This window comes from Tachypleus tridentatus, chromosome 5 (assembly GCF_004210375.1).
Source record: "Tachypleus tridentatus isolate NWPU-2018 chromosome 5, ASM421037v1, whole genome shotgun sequence".
Lineage (NCBI taxonomy): Eukaryota > Metazoa > Arthropoda > Merostomata > Xiphosura > Limulidae > Tachypleus > Tachypleus tridentatus.
In genome coordinates, this window is record NC_134829.1 from 10,492,256 (window position 1) to 10,519,074 (window position 26,819).

A 26,819-nucleotide genomic window follows, 5' to 3' on the forward strand; every position below is an offset into this window, starting at 1 on the left:
AACACTGTTCATCCTTATATTTTTTTTCATAGTGATCAATTTGTGTTGTATTTGTAATGACTGGAATAATCACGAATTTCACTTTTTCATAACTAATATAGAATATATATCTTCTTTTGGCATAGTCAAATAATATTTTTCTGAATTTTTTTGGCAGTTTCTAAATGGGATAAGGGTGTTTCCATTGACTGGATTTCTCAGTGCGGTAAACATGCATTAATTTTCTTACACAGGTGAAGGCAACATACTATGACCTTTGTCTTTAAGTCTCAAGTTAACACATATATATTTCCACATGGACTTCTTGTAAAGTTGCATATTTAAAAGGCTATGCAAAAACTTCTGCACCTTACTTACCTGTACATCTTACTTTGCTAAATATTGGATGCAGAAAAATGGTTAAGGTGTGTAACCCACAAACTCATAGGATACCTTTCATTGCTTTACTAGAGTATTTAAGTCAGGTATGTTCATAGATCTTCCTCTTGATTTTAGCTGTCATTATTTTTGATCTTGTTTATCTCAGCAGCCAAACTAGACAGAAGAAGTCTGGCTAGTTGTTGGTAATGGAATGCTGTTTTTGTAACTAAATAATTTAAAGAATGTTTGTATTTCAGGCTACACTCTTGCCTTTTTTGTTTTTCTTTATTGTCCTTTTTCAAGTTATTCATCACTCTATAGTCCTGAACCTGTGATTTAAAGAAACTTTTGGCCTTTCTGCTAGTCATCATTGTACCTGAATACCATGCATTATTGCAATTTATGCTTGTTTACTCACTGCATCTTTCTGAACATGACATTTCTGCTCTTCAACACTCGCAAGTCCAGTTGCAGCCTTCTCTGCAGTTACAAATTCTATTACTTAGGATTTTGTGTGCTTCCGGTGTCAGGTGTTTGAGCATAGGAAACATTCGTTCATTGCTAGTTTTTCACAGGAAGTTCATTCCTTAATCACTGTTGAACTTAAAGGTAGGTCCTTAGCAACCATTTTCAAGCAGCTGCACTTCTTGGTGGAAGAATAGCCAGGTAAAGTGTCACACTGTAGAACTAACTACCAATGGTTCTTTTGAAGGCAGGTACTGGTGTGCATCTAATATCTTGCTTGCTTATTCATTACATCAGGCCAGAAGAAATTTTTCAAAAGCTGGTGTTTCATTGTCACAGTTTTTGGATGCAGTATTGAAGGCATGCATTTCTTATGAAAAGCCACCATTAGTTCAGAAAGGGGTTGACATTATATCCACATTCTATAACAGTATCAGAAAAAAAAAAAGGACATTATTTCACTTCTCCTATAATTTGTTGTGAATTCTGAATGTTGAACAATTTCTGCAGCATTTTAGTAGTGCTTGAACAGCATTAATACACTAACAGTAGGGCTTGTCTATCCTACTATACTGGTGTATTAGTGTTGTTACAACAGTAATTGATGGAAACTTGTCAGCATTAGTGATCATGTGCAGCTATGTTTTCTCAGAGTGTCACAGATGATATGGCAAAGTTCTGATAAGGTGATATTTGTTCCAGCCATTCATATCTTAATAACTCTGTTTGAGCAATTGTTGTGAGCATTCAGTAGAAGGTACCTAGCCAAACTACACTTTTTCTCTTATAATCATAGAACCTCTATAACCATAAAATTCAGCTGTTGCAGATGAGTGGTATTGGTTCAACAAATATTTCACAAATGTAATGTATATTTCTCCATATGTTTATGGGTGTGGCCAATGTACATAATGATGGAGTTTGCCCTCATTCACAGGTAATCATCCATTATCAGGGAGCCAAAGATGCCAGCAATTTGACTGAAGTAGACTTCACTGAGCTCTTTTTTTTTTTTTTTAATATTATCAATGAGGGATGGAGTTCATGGAGTGAATTTGTACTAAATGAAGCCTGCAAAGTCAGAGCTTGAGTTCAAAATACAAACAGTGTGACTGAATAACTGTTGTTCTTATTCCATATTTTATTGGTATTTTTATTGAACAAATGACACCACCTGTGCAGTTTCTGAGGTTCCTGTTTCAACAGCATTGGTATAATTGACTGAATTGTCAATCGTAAGTTGAGTAGCAAAAGATGTCATCTCAGTAGAAGAGTTTTTCTCAAATGGCAATGTGATTCAAACAATGTGAGGAAAAACCACTGTTGAGAATAATGCAAATCCTCATGCTGCTCACAGGTGGTAGATATAAATCCCAGATTGTCATATATCTTCATGCACAGTGGAAAAGTGACATCCTACACATGGATTAATGAAGAATAGAGCTCCATGCAGCTCACCTCATATCCCCCTGTACTTGCAACTTCATCTGCATGTAACCATTCAAGGCTGGTCATGGCAATATTTCTAGCAGTCCAGATTGAATCAAGGGTACTGATTGCTTGTGATTCTGATGTAGTTTCATAAAAACTGTTATATGCAACAAGTCAGAACAGTTGTCTTGTAGTTCTTGATTTGTATTTTTCCATGAGATCTAACAACATTGGCATTAGGGAAATTAACATCTTGAAGAACCACTAGGTTATGATTGGCTCTGTCAGCCAGAATCATGCACCTGATGTTGCCTATGTTATGAAAGGAGTGTTATATGAAATATTTTACCCTGAAATCAACACTGTAAGATACAAATTGCACAACGCCTTCAGTATCTTCTGTGGGAGTTGCATCAGACAGCTGAAAGTACTCCTACAATTGTCCTTCTTTGTAACTTGTTAATATTTGAAATTGCTTTGTTGTTCAATGACATGCCTAGAACTGTAATGGCAATATATGTACAAAGCAATGTTGAGTAGTATTGGTAAGATGTATGATTGAGCTTAGTTCTAATTTAAAGCATTTCTGTTATGTGCTGACTGAGTCATTACTTCTTCCATGAAGTACTTCAAGGTTTCTGGCATTGAGTTTTCTACATGCTGTTCAAAAGTTTTTGGTGGAGTTTGTAAGTAGCAGTGTCATACACAGTGAATGCTTCTCAAAGAATAATGGCTACTGTCTTAACAATTACACAGTGTTTCTCTTTGATATTAAATTATTTGCCGCAATATCAGTTATCCTAAAGTACCATTTAAGCTGTGTTTGAAAAACTGACAGTGTTGTATTATCCTGATTGTTCTGGTGTATTAATATTGTTAACATAATAACTCAGCATTAGTTTTTTACTGCTTTGCTTTCTATCCAACCAAGTTTCACTTTTGAGAACCAGAAGGTCAGATAGTGAGTACTTACACTTACCATAACATTATTATTTAGGAAGTCTTAGAGTTAAGCAAATTCTCTGGTTTTCAGAAGATCCTTTTCTTGACCAAGCATACAGTTTGCCTCCTGGTTTAAAATCTCTGACTTATGAAAGAACTGCAAACTACATAAATGGTGTGATACTTCAGTGACCATGAAGCCTTTCAAAGTGTTCACTTGAGCAAAAACAATTTTTCCCAATTCATCACTACAGTCTGTGGCAATGACCATCTTTGGTTATCATTGTTCTGATTGTATGCACTTTTCTTCCCTATTCTGTTCTCATATACATCTTTTCACGTACTTCTTTGCCACAGAGCATATACTTCCACTTGCAATTGAGAGGATCAGCATACAGCATTTGGGAAAGTTAGCTTGTTAATAAACAGAATGAAAAGTCCACTTAAATGTATTTCCTTTCTTGAATGGCATAGATAGTTCTTGGTCAGTGTTAATATTTTAGAATGAGTGTTTTACTGATGCTATTGAGACAGAAAGTGAGAAAATAGCAAGCATGCTAAATAAAGTACGTAATTGCCTACCATAAATAATGTAGGAAGTTCTTTCACAGATTTTAATTTTGAAAGGTTAAATGTCAAATATATCCTTAAAGATAATAACTGCTCTAGTGTTGCAAATCTGATTTGTAAATCACTGTTAGCAATTCTCCTATGGTGTAAAGCTCATAATCTGTTAAATTAGTTAATGATTTTTGTAGTATGAAGTGGAAATTATTGATTGTTTCCATAAGTCCTTTAAATCAGTTATTTAGCTATGTTGGTATTTTATCAAATGTTTAAAAGAACATCAATTTTAAATCTACTTTCAGCATCACTCAGTTGCTGATTGAGACACAACTCATCAAAATTCCTTCTTACTTGAGGATCTTGCTTATCTTTAAATTCTGTTTTAGTATCCAAAGTTGTTGCTATTTTCTTTAGTTTGTTGAATTTGATTATCAAAAACGTTATTTCTTCAGCAGAGTCTTGTAGCAAGCTATATACTTTGCTCAGCTATCATATGTTTGACTGCAGCAGCTTAGATACATTATAGATACACTTTAATGTTTCTGTTTAAGTTACAGTGATAAACACATTACACAGCTGCACATATTTGAGTAAAGAATTAACTTCATTACATATTTCAGAATTTTCTACTGTAACTAAAGTTTTTGATAAGGGGTTTTAAGACATCTGTAAATCTATATTTTCACCTACAAAACAATTATGACATGAAGACTAATAGGTGGTAAATGTATTGTAGTAGGTTTTTATTCCACTAGTGCTGACAATAAAGCCCACCCTTTAATACTGTATCCAAAAAACACACACAGTTTCTAAAGCAAATCAAAAAAGTTTCTTATTTTTAGTACAGGCTGAACAAAGTCATTTAACAATAAATGTAGATTGTTTTCTACAAAGTGTTCATGGTACTTATATGAAACTTATATGCACACTAACCACATTTGAAGCACCATCATGCCCTTGTCTATAAAGTCTTTCCAGATCAAAATTTTTTAGTTCAGAAACTGAAAACTTTGCTTTTCAAGATCAAATGTTGATTGATTCCATATGCCTTTAAGTCCTAGAAATGTCTTGTATTTTCATTTCAGCTGTTTTACCACAAGCTGTAAATCTTCCTAATGTTACACACCTCATAATTTGGCTCAACTGATTCTTTCTTGATGTGTCTTAGGTAGGATCAGTGATTACTGAATAAGAGGGTACATTCTTGACATCATTTATTATGTCTTCCTGAACATAGTGTGCTAATACTGTGAGAGTTTTATTGTAGTGTTTACAAAAGAACCTTCAGACTTCCTCAGCAGTGTAACCTGGCATGGCTTGGTATTTAGGGCTCTTGATTTGCAATCTGTAATTTACAGGCTCAAATTTTGCCACTGATCTTTTTCATACTTTCAGTCATGAAAGTGTTATAATATGACAGTAAATCTCACATTTTATTATTAAAGATTAGCCCAAGAGTTGCCAGTAGAGAGTACTGATTCTTTAGTCTATCACTTTTAAATTAGAGATAGCTCATCAGTAGATTTGCAAAAAATTCTATAGAGAGACAAATCTTTAGCATTCCCTCCAACATAGAATAATATTGATTTAGAAATCTTGTAATGGAGAGAAAGTTCTCACAGTCATCCTGGCATATTTCTTCCATGTGACCACTGAACACCAAATTCGAAATAGGAAAAGTCAGAATTAGTTTAATGATACAGCCTGTTATTTGATGCTAGCAATTACCTTTCTGCTTCATATTAATCTTGAAGTGTTCATTTAATTTTCTATGTATCTGCCACTCTATACATTAACATGATTGTATATGATATGCTGACTATATTTCTACTCAAGTACTTTGATTCTAAAAAAATACAGTTGTGCAAACTTAAAAATATTACACTTTCATTTGTTTCCAAAAAGCCAACAAGGCTCACATTAACATTTGCTGATAGTCAGTAATTGAGAAACATAACCGGGTTCCTCATAACTTTAAACTGGCTTTAAATAATGTCTCCTATAAACAAGCATTGAAACTTCTTTTGTTGAGTTCATCTATATCATATTGGGAGAGACCTGATGATTGATTTAACATTCTTTGATCTGCATATACAACCACAAAAACTTAGCTATATCAAATGAGTGCTTGCTGTTATTAACTGAAACAGTAGAACAGTTGTTAAGTATCTTTGCATGAAATTCAAAACAAACCAAGAATAATTGTTAATATTATTAACTGTTGTGGACTTAATTTCCTGAGTATTCAGTTATGGCTTAAGCCTATCACTGTTAATACCATCACAAGTTAAAACAGATGTAAATTCATTTTTGACAGTATCACTAAGCTTGTTATTTTTCACAATCTCTTGGTTTTCTTCTGTTAAATCATTCTTAAGCCTACTTTCAGCACTTTCTAACCCTAGGCCTGCATTATTGTTATAGTCAATGGGAGAATTAAGACTAAACCTGTTTTCAGTGTTGCAGTTTTCTCAACACCTCTTTCAAAATGAATTAATTAATTTTTGGTAAACTCTAATCCTGCAATTTTACTTCACATTTTCCTTTTCCTTTCTATAGCACCTCTTAGACATACTTCATTTGACACTGTTATTTAGAATCAAAACTACAACTGGAATATGACAAACACAAACAACAGTGTGATTAAATGAAATATTACTTAGCAAATGAAAAAAGTCCATTCTAGTCTTTATAAGTAAGAAAGAAAGGTTGATTTTTAGTTTTACTCTAAGCAGGTAATTTGTAGTGATTAGAAGTTAATTATTAAGATACAACAAAACCAAACACAACTTGAATCAGTGAGTGCAATATATGAGCACAACATAACCATATCTCTACAAGTATTAAGAGACAGCCAAGCCAAATCACAACATCAAGCACTAAATACAACACATGAACTCAACTACAATTTCATAAGTATTAAGAAACATCCAGCCAAACACAATAAGAAGCACTAAGCACAACATATGAATACAACCTAACCACAACTCCACAAGTGTTAAAAAACAGCCAAATCAATCATAACATGAAACTCTGAGCACAATAAATGAACACAACCTCATTTTACTATGTTCATTCAGTCTTGCAAAGAACACATTTATACATAGCACCATTCATGGACCATTTCAGACGAAATATTTTATTCACAATAATTCTTAGAACTTTTTTGAAGAGTCTCTAATTTTTAAATGGAAACAACCTTTTCTACATTGCTTTTATTTTTTTATTTTGAACTTATTGAACTCTAACTTTATAGCATATATTTTGTTTTCTATCTTCTTTAGTAACTTAGAAAAACTAAATTGATTATTGATTATCTGTGCTGTAATGGCAATGAAATGATCTATAAAGCTGTTAAAATATTCTCTTTTATAGTTCTTACATTTCTTTGTTTTCTACAGTGGGTGATGTCTCTTCTGACCATGAGGATATTGCAGTATTTTGTATGGGTTTGAGGTTTTTAATAAAAGGGTTAGTATTTTAATATCCTTTGCTGGCTGAAAATTATGTTGATTGAACTTAACAACCAATCAATCTATGAGCTAACAAAGGTCACAAGGTGATGCTATTAGCTAGACATAGAAAGCAAATGTATTCTAGCACATTTTCTTTATCCAGTTCTACTAGGAGATTGTTAAGTTAAGACTTACTTTAAGATCCTCATGTTTAATTTGGCAGAAATCTGTATTGAGGAAGATCATCATATAAGTGACTGTTTTTTTTCATGGGTGCAAGTATGTTCACTGTGTTTTCTTTTTTGTCTGTCAAATAATAAAATTGTTTTTATTTGTACCAAATTGTTCAGTCTCATTATTTCACATGTACCAAGAGGACTCATTTATCTACCACAGGACATTCTTATTATTTCCTGATAGGATTTGTTGCTATAATGGGTTTATCATATTGATTCTTTTAAGGAAATACCACACTATTATATCTAACATCAGGTGTATCATCACCCTTGAGACATGAGTGTAGTTGCACTCCTTGGCATCCCCTGTTACTATGTTTTTGCTTCATACCCTTCATTTTGTTCTTGGGGCATGCATTATCTTTGTTGCATTTGGTGTGCAGTCTGATAAAAACATTTTGCAACTTTACAACATGTTTGTCCTTACTTATTGCCCTGGCATGGCTATGTGCTTAAGGCACTTGACTTGTAATCCTATGGTCATGGATTCGAATCCCAGTCGCACCAAACATCCTCACCCTTTCAGCTGTGAGGGCATTATGTTATGGTCAATTCCAGTATTCATTGGTAAGAGAGTAGCTCAAGAGTCGGCTGTTGTTCATGATGATTAGCTGCATTCCCTCTAGTCTTACACTGCTAAATTAGGGACAACTAGTGCAGGTAGATCTCGTCTAGCTTTGTGCAAAATTCAAAACAAACTAAACCAAACCTTATTTACCAAATTAGAGTGTATGAGAGTTGAGAGTTATATACTTACTCCTATGATATTTCCTATTTTTAGTATGTGATGGAATTTTAAGTAGTTATTGATGGTATTGATGTGAGCTATATATCTGATATTTTACTTTAGATGTTTACTAAAGAGAGCTTGTAATTTTAATGACTCGGAGAATTTTAGGCACTATATAAAGATGGTAACCAGTTAGTGATGAATAGTGAGTAATGGATGAGAATTTAATGAACATACAGTGAGTTGATAAAAATTGCTTGTAGTTCAGTGTTAAGAGTGAGTTGCATTTATTAACAAGGAAATTCTGAAAGTAAGTTTATTTGTAAATTAAACATAGTCCCATTACTTCTGTTGAAACATTATTAGCATATTAGATCTACAGCAGTATCTATTGAAAAGTTTTGTAATTTAAGTTGAGCATCCAAGTAAAAGCAGTTGTAATAAATGGTCAAGAAAAAAATAGATTAATCTCTTCTTGTTTCAAGAACTGAATCATGTATTTTGATAGCAAATAATCTACAAGAACATTTCACCTTACTGTTAGAATATATTTATAACATTGATGTTAAAATTTGTATTATTTTTGGGAAAATAATATAAACATTTGATATTAAACATAAACTTCAAGATAATATCCTGGGCAAGAAGTGAGATAAAACTCTGCTGGAAATGCTTGTTTGTTTTTTGAATTTCTCACAAGTTAACATAAGAGCTATCTGCACGAATTGTGCATAATTTAGCAGTGTAAGACAACAGGGAACACAGCTAGTCATCACCACCCACTGCCAATTCATGGGATACTCTTTTACCAATAACAGTGTGATTAACTGTCACATTATTATGCTCTCATGGCTGAAAGAGTTGCATGTTTAAAGTTACTGGGATTCAAACCTGCAACCTACAAATAGCAAGTTGCAAGTTGAGTGCCCTAACTGCCTGACCATGTTAGCTCCTGCTAGAAATGTAAAAAAACAATTAAAATAATTTAAAGAAGAAAAAGAAATGTATAATAAATTTTAAAAAAAGATTAAGAGACAATAATTTAAGAGAAAATATAAGACAGTTAAAAACAAGATTCATGAAGCAGTTTTAAATGTACAGAAAAATATCATTGAGGTATAAAAAATACCAGTGACAGAATGAAACATGCAGGAAACAAATTGTTAAATTCAAAACTTAAATCAGTTACATTTGAAGAATTCCAACATAAAATACTGTTTACTATAAAGTATGGAACAAGAAAGCCAATGTGGTTTAAACATTTTACCCAGGGGCAGATTAAGGGCAATTGATGCCCTAAGCACAGCTCAACAGTGGTGCCTCCCTCGGCCCCTCCATTGCTTAACTGGCAAGACATTAAGACTCAATAAGTGCTGAAAGTTAAATAAAAGTTTAAAAATTTATAACTCTTTTTCAGTTTTCTTCCAGGTTAGACACCTTAACTATATTAAATAAAAACTCTTTCATTTTATTTATTTAAAAGATTGGGCATGGATCAAAATCAAGCAATGACTGAGGCCTTTTATTTAGAAAATAAATGATTAATGATAATTAAAAAGAATTATTTTTACTGTATATTTGTTTTTACTCTGAGTTAACAATTCTCACTTTGACGTTAACAAAAATGAAAAATTTACTCACAACCCTTTTATTAAAAAAATTCTCAATTTGATGTTAACAGTTTCTCACTTTGAATTTAAAACCCTGTAAGCAAATTATTTACTTATATCTTAATATTTATTTAAGTTTTAAAAAGTTTCTTCTAGATTTTTTAATTGTGAAGTTTTTGATCAAGTCTTCAAAACTAATTTGGTGTAACAAATTTGCTGAAATACTTAGCAGAGACAAGGCATCTAGCCTGTCTTATCACATAGTTGTTTTGTTGGGATTTTATTTGCTTGAGTTGAGAAAATTAACACTCAGCTGTGCAATTTGTGACCATTAATGTTAAAAATATCCGAGGGCTGTTCAAAAAATACGCGGACTGTTTGAATTGCTCGGCTCCAGTTGGTTCCAGGGGAATCCACTTGGTGTCGCTAGGTTTGCACAGATCACATGATTACGACGCCATTTCCCGATTGCAGATATCTTCATTTGTGTATTAGCTATGCAGTTTTAAGTGAAATGCGATTTTTTCGTTTGGCGGATTTCAGAATGAATGACCTGAAGGAGCAACGACTTGCTGTGAAATTTTGTGTTAAACTTGGAACATCTGCGACTGAAACTTTTGCTATGCTTAACACGGCTTACGGTGATGTTCCACGTCAACTGACGACTCACACGTCGACAAAATCAACACCCTGGTGCGGGGCAAATCGACGTCTGATTGTCAGGGAGTTTGCTGAAGAGTGTGGGATATCAGTTGGATCTTCTTACGAGATTTTGAACGAAAAATTGAAGATGCACCACGTTGCTGCGAAATTCAGCCCTCAGAACTCGTGAGTTTTTGGCCAAACACTCGATCACTGTTCTTCCCCACCCCCCTACTCTCCTGATCTTTCTCCTTGCGATTTTTTCTTGTTCCCCAAACTCAAAAGACCCTTGAAAGGAAGAAGATTTGAGACGATTCCCGAGATTAAGGTAAATGCGACGAAGGAGCTGGAGGACATTACAAAACAAGCGTACCAGGACTGTTTCAACAAGTGGAAACACCGTTGGGATAAGTGTGTGCGTTGGGGAGGAGAGTACTTTGAAGGGGTCCCAGACCTGTAACTTCTAAATAAAGTACATTTTGTTTTATGACATCTGTCCGCATATTTTTTGAACAGACCTAGTATGCAATGCAATGTGTACGTTTGGAAAAGTGCACTCAATTTTGTCTTCTGAAATTATTTTATAAAGTTCAGTATGACCGAATCTGGTTTTTACAGTTTTTTTGTTGCACTGAACTTATGGTGCACATATAAGTGAAACTGCTGAAACTCAGCAGAGAGACTAATTTCCAAGTCCTCTGGGTAAGCATCAATTAGGTTTTAAGAACACAGAGAGTACGTTTTAGTCTCAGCTGATGAAGTAACATCATTTGGCACATCACTTAGGAAAAAAATCTATTTCTATTTTTTTATACACCTCTCCTCTTCTTCTTATCTGGGTTTCTAGTTTGTCAACAATTGTGTAGAAGGTGGTGATATGAAATTTATCTCTGGCATTCAGATCTACTTCTTGTGCATCTCCATCATCAAGTACCTTCTTTCTGACACATTTGCGAGTTTGAGCTTCTTTGTAATCAACATCTGGTAGTATTTCCTTTGCAACTGCTTCATCTTTCAAAGTCATCCCTTAAAGTGCATAGTTGGTCAGCTAATGACCCATACAGATCTGCACATGTTTTTAAGTTTATATCCTCATTTTGCAGAATTTGACTTGCTTTATGAAACTTTTGCAAAATCTCATCCCACATGATCAACATAAAAAACAAATTGTAGCTCTTGCATCTTATTTGTAATATTGTCTGCTTCTCTTCTAGTGTCTTCCTTTTGTGACTGGTCTTCAACTAGATATTCTAAAATTTCCAAAATCTTGAAGAAAGACTTCAAAATTGCTATTGTTGCCATAGCATGTGCCTCCCATCTGATATCAGAGAGGAATTTTAACACACTTTCATTTCCAAGACAAGCTTTAAGAATTTTCCACTGTCTGGTTGAGGCTGAAAAAAATGTGTAGAGCAAATGCACTGTAGAGAAAAAATTAACTACCACTTGACAGCAGTCAACAGCTCTTCAGCCTACCAGGTTTAGTGAATGGGCTGCACAGGGCACACATACGGCAAACTTATTTTCTTCTAAAATCTTTTGCTGCATCTCCTTATAATGTCCAGACATGTTAGTAGCATTGTAGTAAGACTGACCCCTACATTTTGAAAAGTTAAGTTTGCAACTTCACGTAAGTACTGCAATACCTGGTTTGCTTTTCCTCACTGGTATGGCTCTTCAGTTCCAGAAAGGTTAAAAAGCATTCAATAGGCTGCCTATATTTTAAGTATCAAAGTAGCACACTTAACTGATCTATATGTAATAGATCTGGTGTTGAGTCAACTGACAAGCTAAAATAATCAGAAGAATTTACTTCACCAACAATGAACATGTGGACCTTCTAAGCAAATGGTTCAATGAGTTCTTCACAGATGGTTTTGAACAAGTAAGAAGAATTTCCTTTCCAAAATTTCCATATTTTGAAATGTGCCCTGTTAAAATGGATCAAACTGACTTTATGAGCTTAAGCAGCCCTAAAAAATTCCCTTTCTGTAGTGAACCAAATTTTTCATCTGTTCCTCCAAAAGCCAGGCCATGTTCAGCTAATGTACGAATAACAGCTATTACACACTCCAAGACATGTTCCAGGTAATTGAACTCTTCTTTAATTTGTTTTTCCAACTCTTGTTACAAGCCTAAACCTTGTCTGTGAGTTAAGTATGTTAGCATAGTCTCTGTGAGTAGTGCTTCTTTCATGATGATCAATAACAATAGTATTTTGCCAGTCACTGAACCCTTCTCTTTCAACAAAATGTAAGAAAAATTTAAGGGCAAAATGTTTACAAACAAAGCAGTAAACTGACCCTGTTGATGGTGAATACAATAACCACTCTCTCTTGTATTGCTCACCAATGGCTTCTACCCCAAAGAAAAGTTTTTGCTAATGTTATCTCGTTTGTTTATCACTATTGAAAGTATGGTAAGATTTGCCAAATGGTCCATTGTGGTGTATTGGACTGCTTGTGGACCCACTAACTGTCAACACCACAATGGACCATTGCTTCATCTTTTGTGGACTGAAACATTTTACCATAGTCCAGTAGATTTTCAGCAATTATTTCAACTTCAGACTATCATGTAGAGCAACTTGCATCAACATTAACATGAGAGATATCAGGAGAATTTACAGGCAAAGTGAGATCAGTTGTGAGACTTGTGCCAGTTGAGCCAGCCTGCAACACTTCAACATCATCATGATGTTCTAACCTTGAAGTGGATAAAATGATACTTGTAGGTGTGGAGTTTGGTTAAAATTCAATCTTGTTAGAGTCAGATGCAGTACAAATAACTTCTTGTGGCAGAGATGGGTTTTGATTTGGAAAATTATTGTGTAAGTTGAGTGAAAAAATTAGTCAGCTTTCCAGTCATGGCCACTAAATCCAAAGCCTTTTGTTGGTTCTTTTTTGCCAGTTTTCTCTTTTGCTCACTACTTAATTGAACAAGTTTCATCTTGCAGTCTGAAAAATACAGAAACAAAAATAAAATTTAAAAAAAAGAATATGGATCATATATAGTTATAATGATTAGGCAAACACTGGAATTCATAAAGAAAAACGTTGGTAAAACAGTCAAACATACTGAACTCTTTGTCTACATTTCGACAAAGATTGTCAGAAAGTTATCCTAGGACAAAGGTCCATCAGCACATAAACATGAATTCATGAATACCTTTAATGATTTGCTGCATTCTGACTCTTTGAAAACTATTCAAGATCATTCTCAAATCGATTTGAGACTGGCTTCAATCCATTTTATGAGAATTAGTTTTCAGTCATTGCAAAAGTTTCATTAAGGTTATTGCTATGGTAGCTATATGCAAGAAGCAATGTCAATGGTAGTTTACAAATCCGTTGTGAGCCAAAAAGTATTCCAAAGCAATTTGTGATCAACAACACATACTGTAGTAGCCTATATACACAGTGATCATTTTGTATTGGTACAGGTACACATACATAACATATAATCAATTGTAAACTGTACTGCACATTGAACTACTAAATACTGGGTTAGGTCTAGGCTAGAGTACCTTAATCCTAACCAGATATTCTATCTGAAGGATGAGTTATAACCTCAACTTTGAGCTCAGTTTTAACCTGGAGACTTTAAATGAGTCAACAAACCATACATCAACAAAATAGGCATATATCTGAAACTTTATCAGCATGCCTGGATGTGAAGGCAAATTCAAAAGGACGGCCTTAAATTGGGAATAGTCCACTTCATTATTCCAGGCGACAGTAGCGTTTTCAATATACTTGCACTCAACTATTTACAGTATTTAGGCCTAATGTTATTGTCACTCAGTTCTCAGATAACAACACTAACATTAGGCCTAACATACATTGCAACTGAGGCCACTAATGTTAAGCCTAGTACTCAGTACTAATCTTGCTCACATGAACTTGTTCAATTCATGCACTTTTTCAGACAATCCTAAATCAATATTGTTGATTTGTTAGTTCTTTAAAGTATTTTTGTAAGACCATGGTGCCACTACTGCTAGTAGTATGGTGTATATACACAACAACATTAAGGATCATGTTGTCGTACATGTTGAATTCTTAAGCAATTTGACCTAAAATTCGAATTATCGCCTTTAGACTACTCTGATCAGTCAATTGTTTTCCCAATTTTTCAGAAATGTAATAGAACACATACTGATATGAATTTATAGTTGAAATATACTTAAAAGTTTGTCATCGTTGTCTCTGTGTTTCAGTCTCGGATTGTTCATTCGTCTCATAAAAATATCACCAGAAGGCTGGGCTGGGTTGGGTTAAAACATTATGACCTCAGGATAGGATCAAGAAAGAAGTAAGGAGAATATAATTGTGATCTCAATTTTTGAGTCTAAAAAATTACATATTTGACAAACATTTGTTGGCTATTTATCCCCGAAGTAAATCTCAGCTTCAGGTCTATTTATATTATTACTTAATCACAAGGGAATACATATATACCCAAATACTCTTATAAGTTACATGTAATATCTGAATGGTGGCTTTGCTACAGTGGCAATTCTTTCTAAATTTTTTCTTGGTATGATAAATTTCAAAACATGTACTCACACACAAAGGAGTTTTTTTTACAGCAGTTTGTTTGAAGCCAAAAAAATTACAGCTCAGAAAATCTTCAGTGACAAACATTTATAAAAATATTACAAAACACACATGAATAATGCAATACTAATGCAAATAAAACTAAAACAAGCAAGACAGTAACCCAAATATAACATATGAAAACAGAAGCCAAGAAAAAACAAATTAGCTACGTCTCTGGACACATCTGTCACCATTTCATTTGACTTGTGTTTCTGTAGTATTATACTCTTATTTTTCTGTAAATGTAACTGAATAAAGCAGTAAAAATTAAAACAAAACAGTTCCACTGCCTGTAATTTCTTATAAATAGCCACAACAAAAGGAATGATTGAGAAAAATATTTTAAGGTCAGACATCATGACATACAATTATCTTTTACATGAAGTGACAACGTGGAGAGGAAGAAGTGAAATACTCATACTATGAGTAATTAAGAATAAATCTACTTCTAGTGAGTAAAATATGGTGGAATAAAATCCTGAAACTTATTCTGAGGAATTAATGGTTGGAAAATGAAAAGTTGCTGTGATCTTAATGCTGATAATACCAGATTTCATCAGAGTGGCATTACATGGCTTAAAAAAAACCCATTAAAAGGAAGATCAAGCTCCAGCATCACATAAATGTTGAGAGTTTTAATGAAAAAATCACTGATGTGGTTTTACGGAATTCAGAAAAACATGCAGTCAACGCTAAAGATCATCAACTCTGATTGTCTTTTAAAGTATGTCAATGACAAAATGGCCAGCTGAGTAGTTCCATACAATAATTTGCAAGCAGAAGATTAACCTGCTGAAGAGTCCAGAGTTCTTTTTAAGTCCATTTTTAAGGTTGAATCACACTATAAGGTGTATTAATGTTATATTACTCACAGTGTGGAATCACACTGTGTTGTGATGTTATACTGTACTCATTGTATAAAGTGTTTTAAAGAAGAGAAGTTAAATGCGAGATTTAGTTAGTCTAACTTGATGTAAAAGAGTATCTGTTGCTGTAGCAGTTATATTCTACATTTAGCTAAGTGAGATATATATATATATATTGAAACACTATTATTTTTTTTTTCATAAACAGGAACAGTTAGAAGAAATGTTAGCAGACAAAAAAGCTGAGGTTGCGGCTATAAAAAGAACTCTTCAGGAGGAGCATCACCGAAACCAATGTTTATGGAAGCAAACCAAATATCAGGAGCAAGACATAGCAACTTTAAAGTCTCGCTTAGAAGCCTGTCAGAGAGAACTACTATATAGGGATCGTCTACTAGTCATGCTTAAGAAAGAGTATCTAGATACTTGTTCTGGTGCTACAGCAGAGTTTTTCCAGAATCATCTGAAAGAACTGTATCAACCCAAGCTTTCTGGGTCATGTCAAGTCATGAATGAAGAACTTAAAGATACTGATTTGTTTTCTTATAATCCTGACAATGTTAAATCTACCCAAAGAAGCATAAAAAAACAGAAAATTGAAAAAAATACTCAGGCTTCTGAACATGAAAAAGAAGGAAAATTGGAGGTCAACTCTCACCGTAGTCAGGATTTTGACTGTGTGGAAATTACAAAGAAATTAAACTCACTTTCTTCACTTTCAGAAAGTGAGAATGACCAAAAGATATCAGAAATATATTCAGTAAATCAGTCTGTGCCTGCTACATTAGTAAATAATCAAAACTCTGCCATTCAGCATTTATGCAGTGTGGCAGCAAATGAAAGGGATTCAAATTCTAATAATATTTCAAAACATGGTTCTCATCTTATCTTCAGTAACAGTAAATGTGTTGGCTTCTCTGAAGAAAATAACAGGTTAGTAGGTAATTCAAGGAAAAAAGATGCTTTTCCTGCAGAATTTGATTATACAAACTTTCCATCTAATAACATTGGTTTATCTGCTGAAACAGGTTATATCACAAACAGTTTGGCACCTTGTGGTGGAACTGAACAAAATGTCTGTGGTTCATTGTTACCACAGTTATCTTCAATACAATCATATAGTAATTACACTAAAAACAAAACAGTGGGTGTTTGTGGCAAAATGCATGATTCATTATTAGCACAGTTATCACCAGTGGTGTCATCTAGTGAGAAAACTGAAAAGAAAACAGTAGGCATTTATGACAAAAATCATGATTCATTGTTACCACAATTATCCCCAATAGAGTTGTCTTATAGAAAAACTGAAAACACATTTGAAGATGTTCATGATAAAATTGAGAATTTAACAATATATCATTCTTGTAGCCAGTTTGAAACAAGTTTTTTAAGTGATGAAAGTGCAGCTATGGAAAATGTTTCTGATAAAATCCATCATTCATCATCATCACCACTTTTAACACCACCAGATCATTACATTGAAGACATTAGTCAAAGTATTAAAAATACTGGATATCCTTGTGATATTAGTCAAGTATCATCCTTTGTCTTTTCACCAGGAAGTGATAATAGATCTTCCCCTGGTGGCCAAACAGAAGTCAAGCACAATAACAAGACAGCTGCTAGTTATTTCTGTAGTAAACAAACTCAATCATTCCTCACAGATGGACAAAGTGAATCATATTCTGTTCAACCATCTTCAGACGGCTTACTACACAATGTTCATCAATTTTCAGAGCATTTCTTAAATATGCAACCTCCTGGAAGTGCTACAAATAATACAAAAACAAAACTTAATTTAGAATCAAATTCTCTCACTACCATTTCATGGAAAACTACTAGACCTTTAAAAAAATCTGCTAGTCTTTCTAACTTGAGAGCATCCACTAGTCAGTCATTAAATAAAGACAGCATGGACCAACTTCACAGTCCTGTTCAGCCATTAGGTGAAGATAGCATGGATCAGCCTGTTAGTCCTGTTCAGCTAAATGTAAAGGTGGACTCTCAGGGTGAAAAGTTTGTGAAACATTCAAGGTTTGATAATCTGCCATCTATTGAATGTAACATTTCTATAGGTTTTGGTGCACAGAACAAATGCCATATTAAATAATATAAAAATTACTTTATATGTGCCAGTTTATGTTAATCTGTTGTGTTTTTGACATTAACATCACATTTTATATTTCAGTTATAAAACAGTTAGTTTCTTTAATTGTTATTGTTGCCACTGGAAATCATAGTTTAATTTACTAATATGCAAGTTAAAAGTTTCATGGAGATAATAGATTCTAATAATGAATAAAATTCAGCAACTTTAATCTGTCATGTTTCACATCTTGCATACAGTACTTCTGTTATTGGATAACATACATGCTTATTTATTCTGTTCTTTCTTCAGGCTAGTGTTTAGCTTATAATATGTGGGTCAGTTGCTTGTAGACTACCAAAACCTTTATTTTCAAGTTTAAACCTTGAGCAGTAATACTGATTTAACTGCAGTACTGTATTTTACTGTTTTATTGACATTTCAATTATTAATCAGAATTTCTTGCTAGCAAAGAAATCATTTGTCAGAGCCAAAATGTGATGGAACATTTCTAAGAACTGAAATCTTAAATTATACACTCCCCATATGACACACAAATATTGCAATTTATAAGAAATTGACTGGTTATCAGGTGTTATTCTAATCAAAGAGATTAGTGAGAGATTGGTTGTAGCCATTAGGTTATTAGAGAGATTAGTGAGAGATTGGTTGTAGGCATTAGGCTATTAGAGAGATTAGTGAGAGATTGGTTGTTAGGCATTAGCTAATTAGAGAAAGACTTGTTTGGTGGTAAATACCCTAATTAGAGAGAGACTGTTTGCCAGATAGTACTCTAATTAGAAAGAGACTTGTTGTTAGGTAGTACCTTAATTAGAGAGAGAGAAACTTACTGTCAGGTGGTACCAACATTAGAGAAAGTCTTATTGTCACGTATCATCTGAATTACAGACAGACTGGCTGTTAGATATAATTCTAATTAAATACAGCCTGGTTTTCAGGTTTTATCTAAATTTTAAATACTGATATTAACAGAAAAAGTGATTGCCAAGTATTATCCTGATAAAATACTGGTTGTCAAGCCACATATCTTGTAAGAGAGAAGGACTTATAATAGACAAATTAGTTGTCAGGTGCTTTTTTAAGTAGAGAGAGACTGATTATCTGGTAACAGAGAGACTGGTTGTCAGGCCTTAATCTGATAAGAGAGGGGCTGGTTGTAAGGTGTTATTCTGGTAAGTGAGAAACTGGTCATCAGATCTTGTTCTCTAGTAAGAGAGAAACAGATTGCCAAGTCTTGTCCTAACTTAAGAGAGAGTGGTGATACTGGATTTTTCTCTAAGGATAGGTAGTTCAGTTATCAGACTATGTTTGAAAGATAAAAACTGGTTATTTGGTCTTATCTTGAAAAGAAAGATACTTAATTCCAGGTTTTAACAAATTAAAAGTGAGACTAGTTATTTGGTTTTATTAAAATAAATTATGCTGGTTATTAGATTTTATTCTGATGTGTGTGAGACTGATTGTTAGGTTGTTGCTACCTTGAGATTAGGTAACATAGAAATATGTATTTAATTAAACAATTTAGAACTGTACATCAAATTCATTTAACACAACGTTCAATTTTTGTTTTACCGGTTCTTCCAAAATAGATATTAATCCTTCAGTTGCATTTAATGTTTTACTCATAACGTTAAATTCTGACTGAACCTTCAGACACATCTAGTTTAACCACTATTAGATTGAGTGTTAATTCAATTCTTTTTTTAAATGGAGATTGAATGGTGGATTTTTTCTATATATGCTAGTGCAAATATCTTTTGTTGTTGAGGTTGTTTGACTTATGGCTGCTCAGGAACTCCCAGACTCTTGAGCTAGGCTAAGAAAATTTCAATTTATGCTGTCTTGAAAACAAGGCTTTTTATATTCAACAAACAGGGTGTTGGCAGTGTTGTACAAAGAACCAAAATCATAACTACAGTGAATGATTCTTGATTAATGTGTGGTTGTTTCTCACACATTACTAAGGTCTCACACTGACCTTGGTACATGGTATCAAGCTCTTATTACTATTTCTTCTTCAGATACCTTAGAATCTGGCATACCTTTATATATATCCAAGACGTGCTTAAAAGTTCAGGCTACTTGAATTTTTGGTCTTACATGTGTTCTCTTTGCATTCACATCTACTTTGTTGAGCTTACATTTCTTGTTATGATCTCAATTGTTTCTTCAACTCTAAACTGCTTACTGAACAGGGTGTATGATAAATAATTTACATTTGATGGTTATGCCTTAAACCTTATAAACATCCTGATGTTTTACTAACTAAATGATGTGGTGTTGTTGATAACATCATTGGTTTATTATGTAATGTTCCAAGCTGGAATGTCCTTCTAAATAAATGTGTACCCTTGTGGCTTTTTATTATTTCAGTACCTTAGCTCGTCATTGTGTTTACTTATTGTTATCAGAATTTTTCTTGACCGTATTTGATTAATTATGGGCTTCCTATATTTTCTATGCTACATAATACTTTTAATGTGATTAACAAAGTTTTTCCTTCCTCTGTTCTTACCAAGCTGACACATTCCTTCCAGGTACTTTTCCTCCCTGGTGTCCTACTTTTCTGTATTAGACCATTCATGTGGCCCCTACATTCCCTTAATCTACCTCCATCTGAACCACTTCCTTGTGATCCATATTTCATCATTCCAGTCAAATGTATTTCCTTCCCTGTGCCTGTGGGTGTCAATAGTCAGATTTGTTTGCCATGACATATCACAATTTTATCACCCTACCTGTCTTATCTTTTATCCTGATACCTCTTGATACCCTAGAAATGCTCCTCCCTTCATGATTTTTACATTCTACACTTACCACTGTGGTCTACCTTATGATTTAATTGGCCTATTTCTCCCTATCTTCTTCCCAGTCTTGTTCTTCCCTCAGATTCAACACCTTACTCTTTTCTTAGCTTCTCATCTTTGTTGTGCAGTACAGAAGATTTTGCAGTCAGGCATATGGACTGTTCTCAGTGTGTTCATCTCCCACCATCTCTGTCATGTCATGGTTTCTTCTTCATTGGAATTTTTTTAATACCTGTGGCCATACTTCAGACTTTGGTGCTACTCTAACTAGAAAGTTTTTATTCATACTTTATTTTTCTCATGAGCTTTTATCTACTTTTTCTAACATGGATCCCTCTCTGTAGAGGGTAGTACCTAACCAGATATTCTTTTACTCTAAATCTGCACTGTACACCTATGTTGACACATGCTTTACCTTCTATAGCTTTACAATGCTCACCATTGAGATAGAGTGTTTCACAAGACTGCTTGTATATGAATAACCTCATGATAGTTTCCTTCATAAGCATGCCTGTTCGATCACCCATTGCACCATCTCAGGTGAAGAAATTACTCTGGACTTTTCCAATACATTTTCATCTCCTTTTTCTAGTGGAATATGGGAGTCTTTACCTCTTACCAATTCCAAGCAGCTGGGATGGTTGACTATGGAGACACCATCCTGAATGGGTTCCACTAAAAGATGGCTATAATAATTTAGTTCAGAATCGGGCAGTGGTGTTGTGTTGATGTATATGAGGTATAGCCTCCAGAGAAGATGAACCATTGAAGATGCAGTTTACCCATTTTACTGATAGTCTTCATCCTAGCACCATGATAATGTTGGTACCCCACAGCTTTGTTTGAATTTTGATTGAATCAACTTTTTGGTGTTTTCTTTCTTAACAATAGACATTTTTACAAGAAAATTATATCATAATTTCATTTCACTGGTCTGCAACTTTTTAATCAACTGCTCTTCCTTGTTTGAAGCAGCATTTGTTAAATTTTATTTTTCCATTTCTAATTTGGTTTGGATTTTCTTCATCATTTTTTTCATAGTCTTACTTTATTGTATAATTTATCCTTGTAGGTGGTAACATTACATCTCTACCATATAACAAAAAGAAAGGAATTTCTTGTTTTGTGCATTTCTGTTTTTTAATAAAAGAATGTGCTTATTCCTAGGTTTTCCTGATTCTTCTCACAGTACTGATATCATGTCCAGCAAAGTTTTTTTGAAGTGATTGGCAGTAGTATCAATTTTTTTCTCTCCATACTGTTCACAGATTTCCATCATTAATTTTAGGTCTGGCATGGCCAGGTGGGTTAAGGAGTTTGACTCGTAATCTGAGGGTTGCAAGTTCGAATCCCTGTTGCACCAAACATGCCCTTTCAGCCATGGGGGCATTACAATGTGACAGTCAATCCCACTATTCATTGCTAAAAGAGTAGCCCAAGAGTTGGTGGTGGGTGGTGATGACTAGCTGTCTTCCCTCTAGTCTTACACTGCGGAATTAGGTACAAGTAGTGCAGATAGCCCTTGTATAGCTTTGCGTGAAATTCAAAAACAAACAAACATTAATTCTAGAATGAAGTTTATTACATCTGTCTGTTAGCAAATATTGTGGTAAATCATATTTCCTAAAATGTGGTGTAGAAATGCCTCTGTCTCTGTTTTTGTTCTGATAGACATTACTTCAGGAAATTTAGTTAAATAGTCAGGAACAACTAGTGTGTATTTATTTCCTGTATGAGAAGTAAGTAATGAACCTAAAATATCCATAGCTATCATCTGAAATGGCATTGTTAAGTTTGGCATTTTTTTAAGGGACTATTTCTTAAATGCCAATTGGTTTTTTGCCTCTGCCATTTCATACATGACTCGCATTAATTCTTACTGCCCTTTGATGTTTGGCCTAAAGAACAATCTGTCTATATAACTTGGTATATTTTTTACAAAATGCTAAACAGGCTGCAAATGGATTGTCATGATAAGTACCAGTACTCATGACTTTGTTTTTCAAACTGTGCGTAACTCTGTTTATATATCCTTATCTTTCACTTTTCTGCATTGCACATCATTGTTTTCTCCTTTTAAAACTCTGTTTCTTACCATATATGCTGCAGTATATTTCTTTTGTTCATTAATAACATGGTCCAAGTCCTATACTATCTCATAAGCATCTTCACTATCACTCCTTGTTTATTTTACCTTGTTAACTGCCAGTTTATCATCATTCACTATATTTCCTACTCTAATTGTAGATAATGCATGAACATTAGTGTCTTCTACCTGGTTGATGTATAACAAAATCCTGCAAACAATGACCATCTTGTTGACCTGGAAGATATGTCCTATAAAAGTTATTAGCCATCTCAAGAGTGCATGATCTATAATAATAATGAACTTTCTACCATGCAGATAACTACTGCTAAACATTTTGCTTGTTAATAATTTGTGAATTAAAAGTTATTGAGTAATTCATTGTAGCCTTTTCTAGCTGTCTATATTGATATATGTTTGGGTTTTCTTTCTTGTTCTCATCTAATAGTAATAATACTGTATCTACAGCAAAACCTAAAATGTCTTTACTTATGATACACTCATTACTCAGTATTGGTGCTGTTAACAGCACATCTCATAATATTGCAATTGTTTCCAGTATTTATCTGTCTACTAGAATTCTGTGCCTTTTTTAACTCAATTAAAGGTCTGGATAACATTACAAAATGTGGGATAAATCTTCTATAAAACCTTAAAAATACACAGAATCTGTTACTGTTTTTATGTTGGGTAATTCTTGCATCTAATTTTTTTTAGTCTTGTTTTACATCTTTTGTAGTTATCACATAACATAAATCAACTGTTTCTTCCTTAGAAACTGAAATTTAATGGGTTTCAGCATTAAGTTCTTTATCTATTGAACTCATCTCTTAACCTCTCTGAAAACTTGCATCAAAAATTATAACATCGTCTGACTAAGAGAAAAATTCCAAATCTTGCAAACCTGATAATACTACATCCATCAACCTCTGGAAATGTACGAGGATTATTACTGACCTTTGTTACTCTTTAATAAAGCATTTCTTTTACATCTGCTTTTAATTCTACCCTGTGCTTCTCTGGTGTTTTGTGAGGTCTCTGTGCCATATGTTTGTTACTATTTAAATACTGTCTTGTGATTCACCTTATTTGTAAATCATTAAGGTCACATTCTCCAACAAGTATATCTGTATACTCTTTTAAGTAAATTCACAAATTCTTGTTTAAATTTCTTTTCTATATCTCATAAAAAAAATCCCTGGCTAGCTTACTTTCACCTGTACATTTTTATTACATTTTGTATTATGTCATCTAACTGCAGTTATTTTTTCTCTACTACTGTTTACTACTCTTTATTCTCATTGATATTTAAATTTTTTATAAGTACTGTCTCTTTCTTAGATACCGTACTAATATAGAATTATCTGAAGGGTGTGTGTAGCTATTTAACTGTCTTGTGGAAGTTTATATAAAAAACAAAGAAAATAACATAGAGGCTATTCAATGCTGAAATGTCTATTTAATTAAGTAATTCATAACTTAACATCAAATTTGTTTAACTCAACATTAAAATGTTCATTTAACAACTCTTCGAAAACACATATTAATGCCTCAATCTTATCCAACATTTTTACCAATCAATTCAATTATAACTAAATCTTCAGACTTTTATTTGAAAGTAAACACAAAACTAAACAAAGTTATCTGTCGTTTGTCCACCATGGGTATCAAAACCTGGTTTCTAGCATTGTAAGTCTATATTGCTGTGCAATTGGGGAAAACCTTCAAACCTATCTAAATAAACTAATACTGGACTGAGGTTGAATTGTGGAGGTTTTTCACATAGATGCTAGTGCCGATGTCTTTAATTATTGAGGCTGTTTCACTTGTTGCTGCTCCAGAACTCCTTGACTCTTGGGCTAGATTAAGAAGAACTCAACTAAAACTGTAGTAAAAATCTATGTTTTTTTTTATGTTCAGCAAACGGAATGTCTATGTTGTGAAAAAAACCAAAACCGTAGGTACAGCACATGATTCTTGACTTTAATTAGTTGTTTTTCATATGATAACTAAAGCATCGTATTGGCCTTGGTACATGCTGTCAACCTTAGAATTTGGTGCATCTTTGGTTAGATCCCAAATGTTCCTAGAAATTCAGGCCACCCAGCCTCTAACCTTGCATGTGTTCTTTTCGCTTCTTAGAGCTCGTGTATCCTATTATGATTTCAATCATTTCTTTAGCCTTGAACTCTTTCCTGGATGTGGTGTACAATAAATTATTTATATTTTACAACTACACCTTAGACTTTATTAACATCATGCTGTTTTGCTAATTAAATATTGCCAGTTTCATATTGGTAAAATGAGGTACTTGTATTTTTACCTATTGTTATAGGTTGGAATGCATTTCTAAGTAAACTTGTACTTATGTGACTTGGAATTCTTTTATTACCTTTTTTGGTCATTGTCACTGGACGTTTTCCTGATTGTATTTGGTTAGCTGTTGGCTTCCTGTATTATTATGCCATATAATACTTTTGATGTGTTTAACAAAGCTTTTCTATAAAGTTCCAAACACAAAACTTTTTCTAATAAGCAATTGTTTTAAAAGTGAAGTTAGTTATTGGGATTTAGTTTAATGAATTTGGCATTTTATCAGGCTTTATCTTTATATGAGAAAGACTGAATTTCAAATTTTACTTTTCCATAGTCATAAAGATGTTCACATTTATAGTTCAGTTAGTGACATTTGACAGATTTAAACATGCATTTTTATGACATGCTGTACTGATAAAAAAAAAAGCGAGTCCAAAGCTGATATCAGTGCTCGAGTTGTAATGAAAACTTATAAAGAATAGTTTTGTTCTAATGTTACATACATGATGAATGTAATGATGTCATGAGAAAGTAATCACATTAGATTGAGAACGATTAGCATTTTGTAAGCTCTTAAAATAACACAGATGTTACCAGGTCTTGTACTATCAGTTGGTGTTTCCTGTTCATTTTTACAGTTGCTGTAGGTTAAACCACTCTCTTCTGCAACATTAACTTTCAATTAGAGATGGGTGATTAATGGAATTTGCTAATTAATTAATCTCATTAGACTTGGATAATTGGAATAACTGAGAATAGTAATAATCAGATACCCAAATTTCAGTTAATTGGTTATTTTCATGGGTTATGACACTAATCAATAAAGGTAATTAACTCTGCATTAATGAAAAATAATAATGAAATATTGTAATGAAAATAATAATCAGAAACACTAATTTTTGCTTACTTGATTATTTTTATGACAGCAATTGATTTAGTCATAATTTTGATTAATCTTGTATTTTACATTATACCAATTGATATAATAAATATCATACTTCATAATGACAGGTAATTAATTATTTGCCCAACTTTTATTTTCAACTGGCATTTCCAGTGTTCAATTAGATTAGCATCAGTTTTGAACCAGCCATTTCATAGCTTGTATATCACCAACTACCTCCTTCAGATCTCTTATTTAGCAGGGTAGTATGGTTTTCCTTATTATCCTGCTCAAGTTCAAAGCCAGGCCAATTAAGCATATTTCATTGGGTGTTATGAACTAGAATTTCACCATGCTTTTGCTGCTTTATAAATTCATAATTTTAATAATCATACATTTATATCAGACAAACTTACACTCTCTTACAAACATGTCACATATGATGTTCTTGATCACAGCTCAGTGGTTGATGTTTGGGCTTAGTTTAACAAGAAACTTGTAGAGTAAGTATGTAAATCTTTTTGTATCTGTGGCATTGTTGTTGTTTTTTAGTGTTCCAGAAGTTACTACTGGAGTAAGTAAACTAGCCCTTTTGGTTGTCTGTGACATTGTTCTAGTTAAAATATTCCAGAAATAAGTACACCAGACATTCTTGTTATCTGTGGCATTGTTTTGTTTGAAATGTTCCAAAGGGTATTTCTAAAGTAAGTGAACC

General features: G+C 33.4%; 1 protein-coding gene across 9 annotated transcripts in view; it reads left to right on the forward strand.

Moving 5' to 3' along the window:
- The window catches only part of LOC143250489 (uncharacterized), a 118,150-nt gene that overhangs the window by 86,277 nt on the left and 5,054 nt on the right, over positions 1-26,819 (forward strand). For all 9 annotated transcript variants that reach the window (XM_076501097.1, XM_076501094.1, XM_076501096.1 and 6 more), the window contains one exon: positions 16,114-26,787. In XM_076501097.1, the coding sequence (XP_076357212.1) occupies positions 16,114-18,015 (1,902 nt within the window). In that variant the 3' untranslated portion in view covers positions 18,016-26,787. The remainder of the gene's footprint in view (positions 1-16,113; positions 26,788-26,819) is intronic.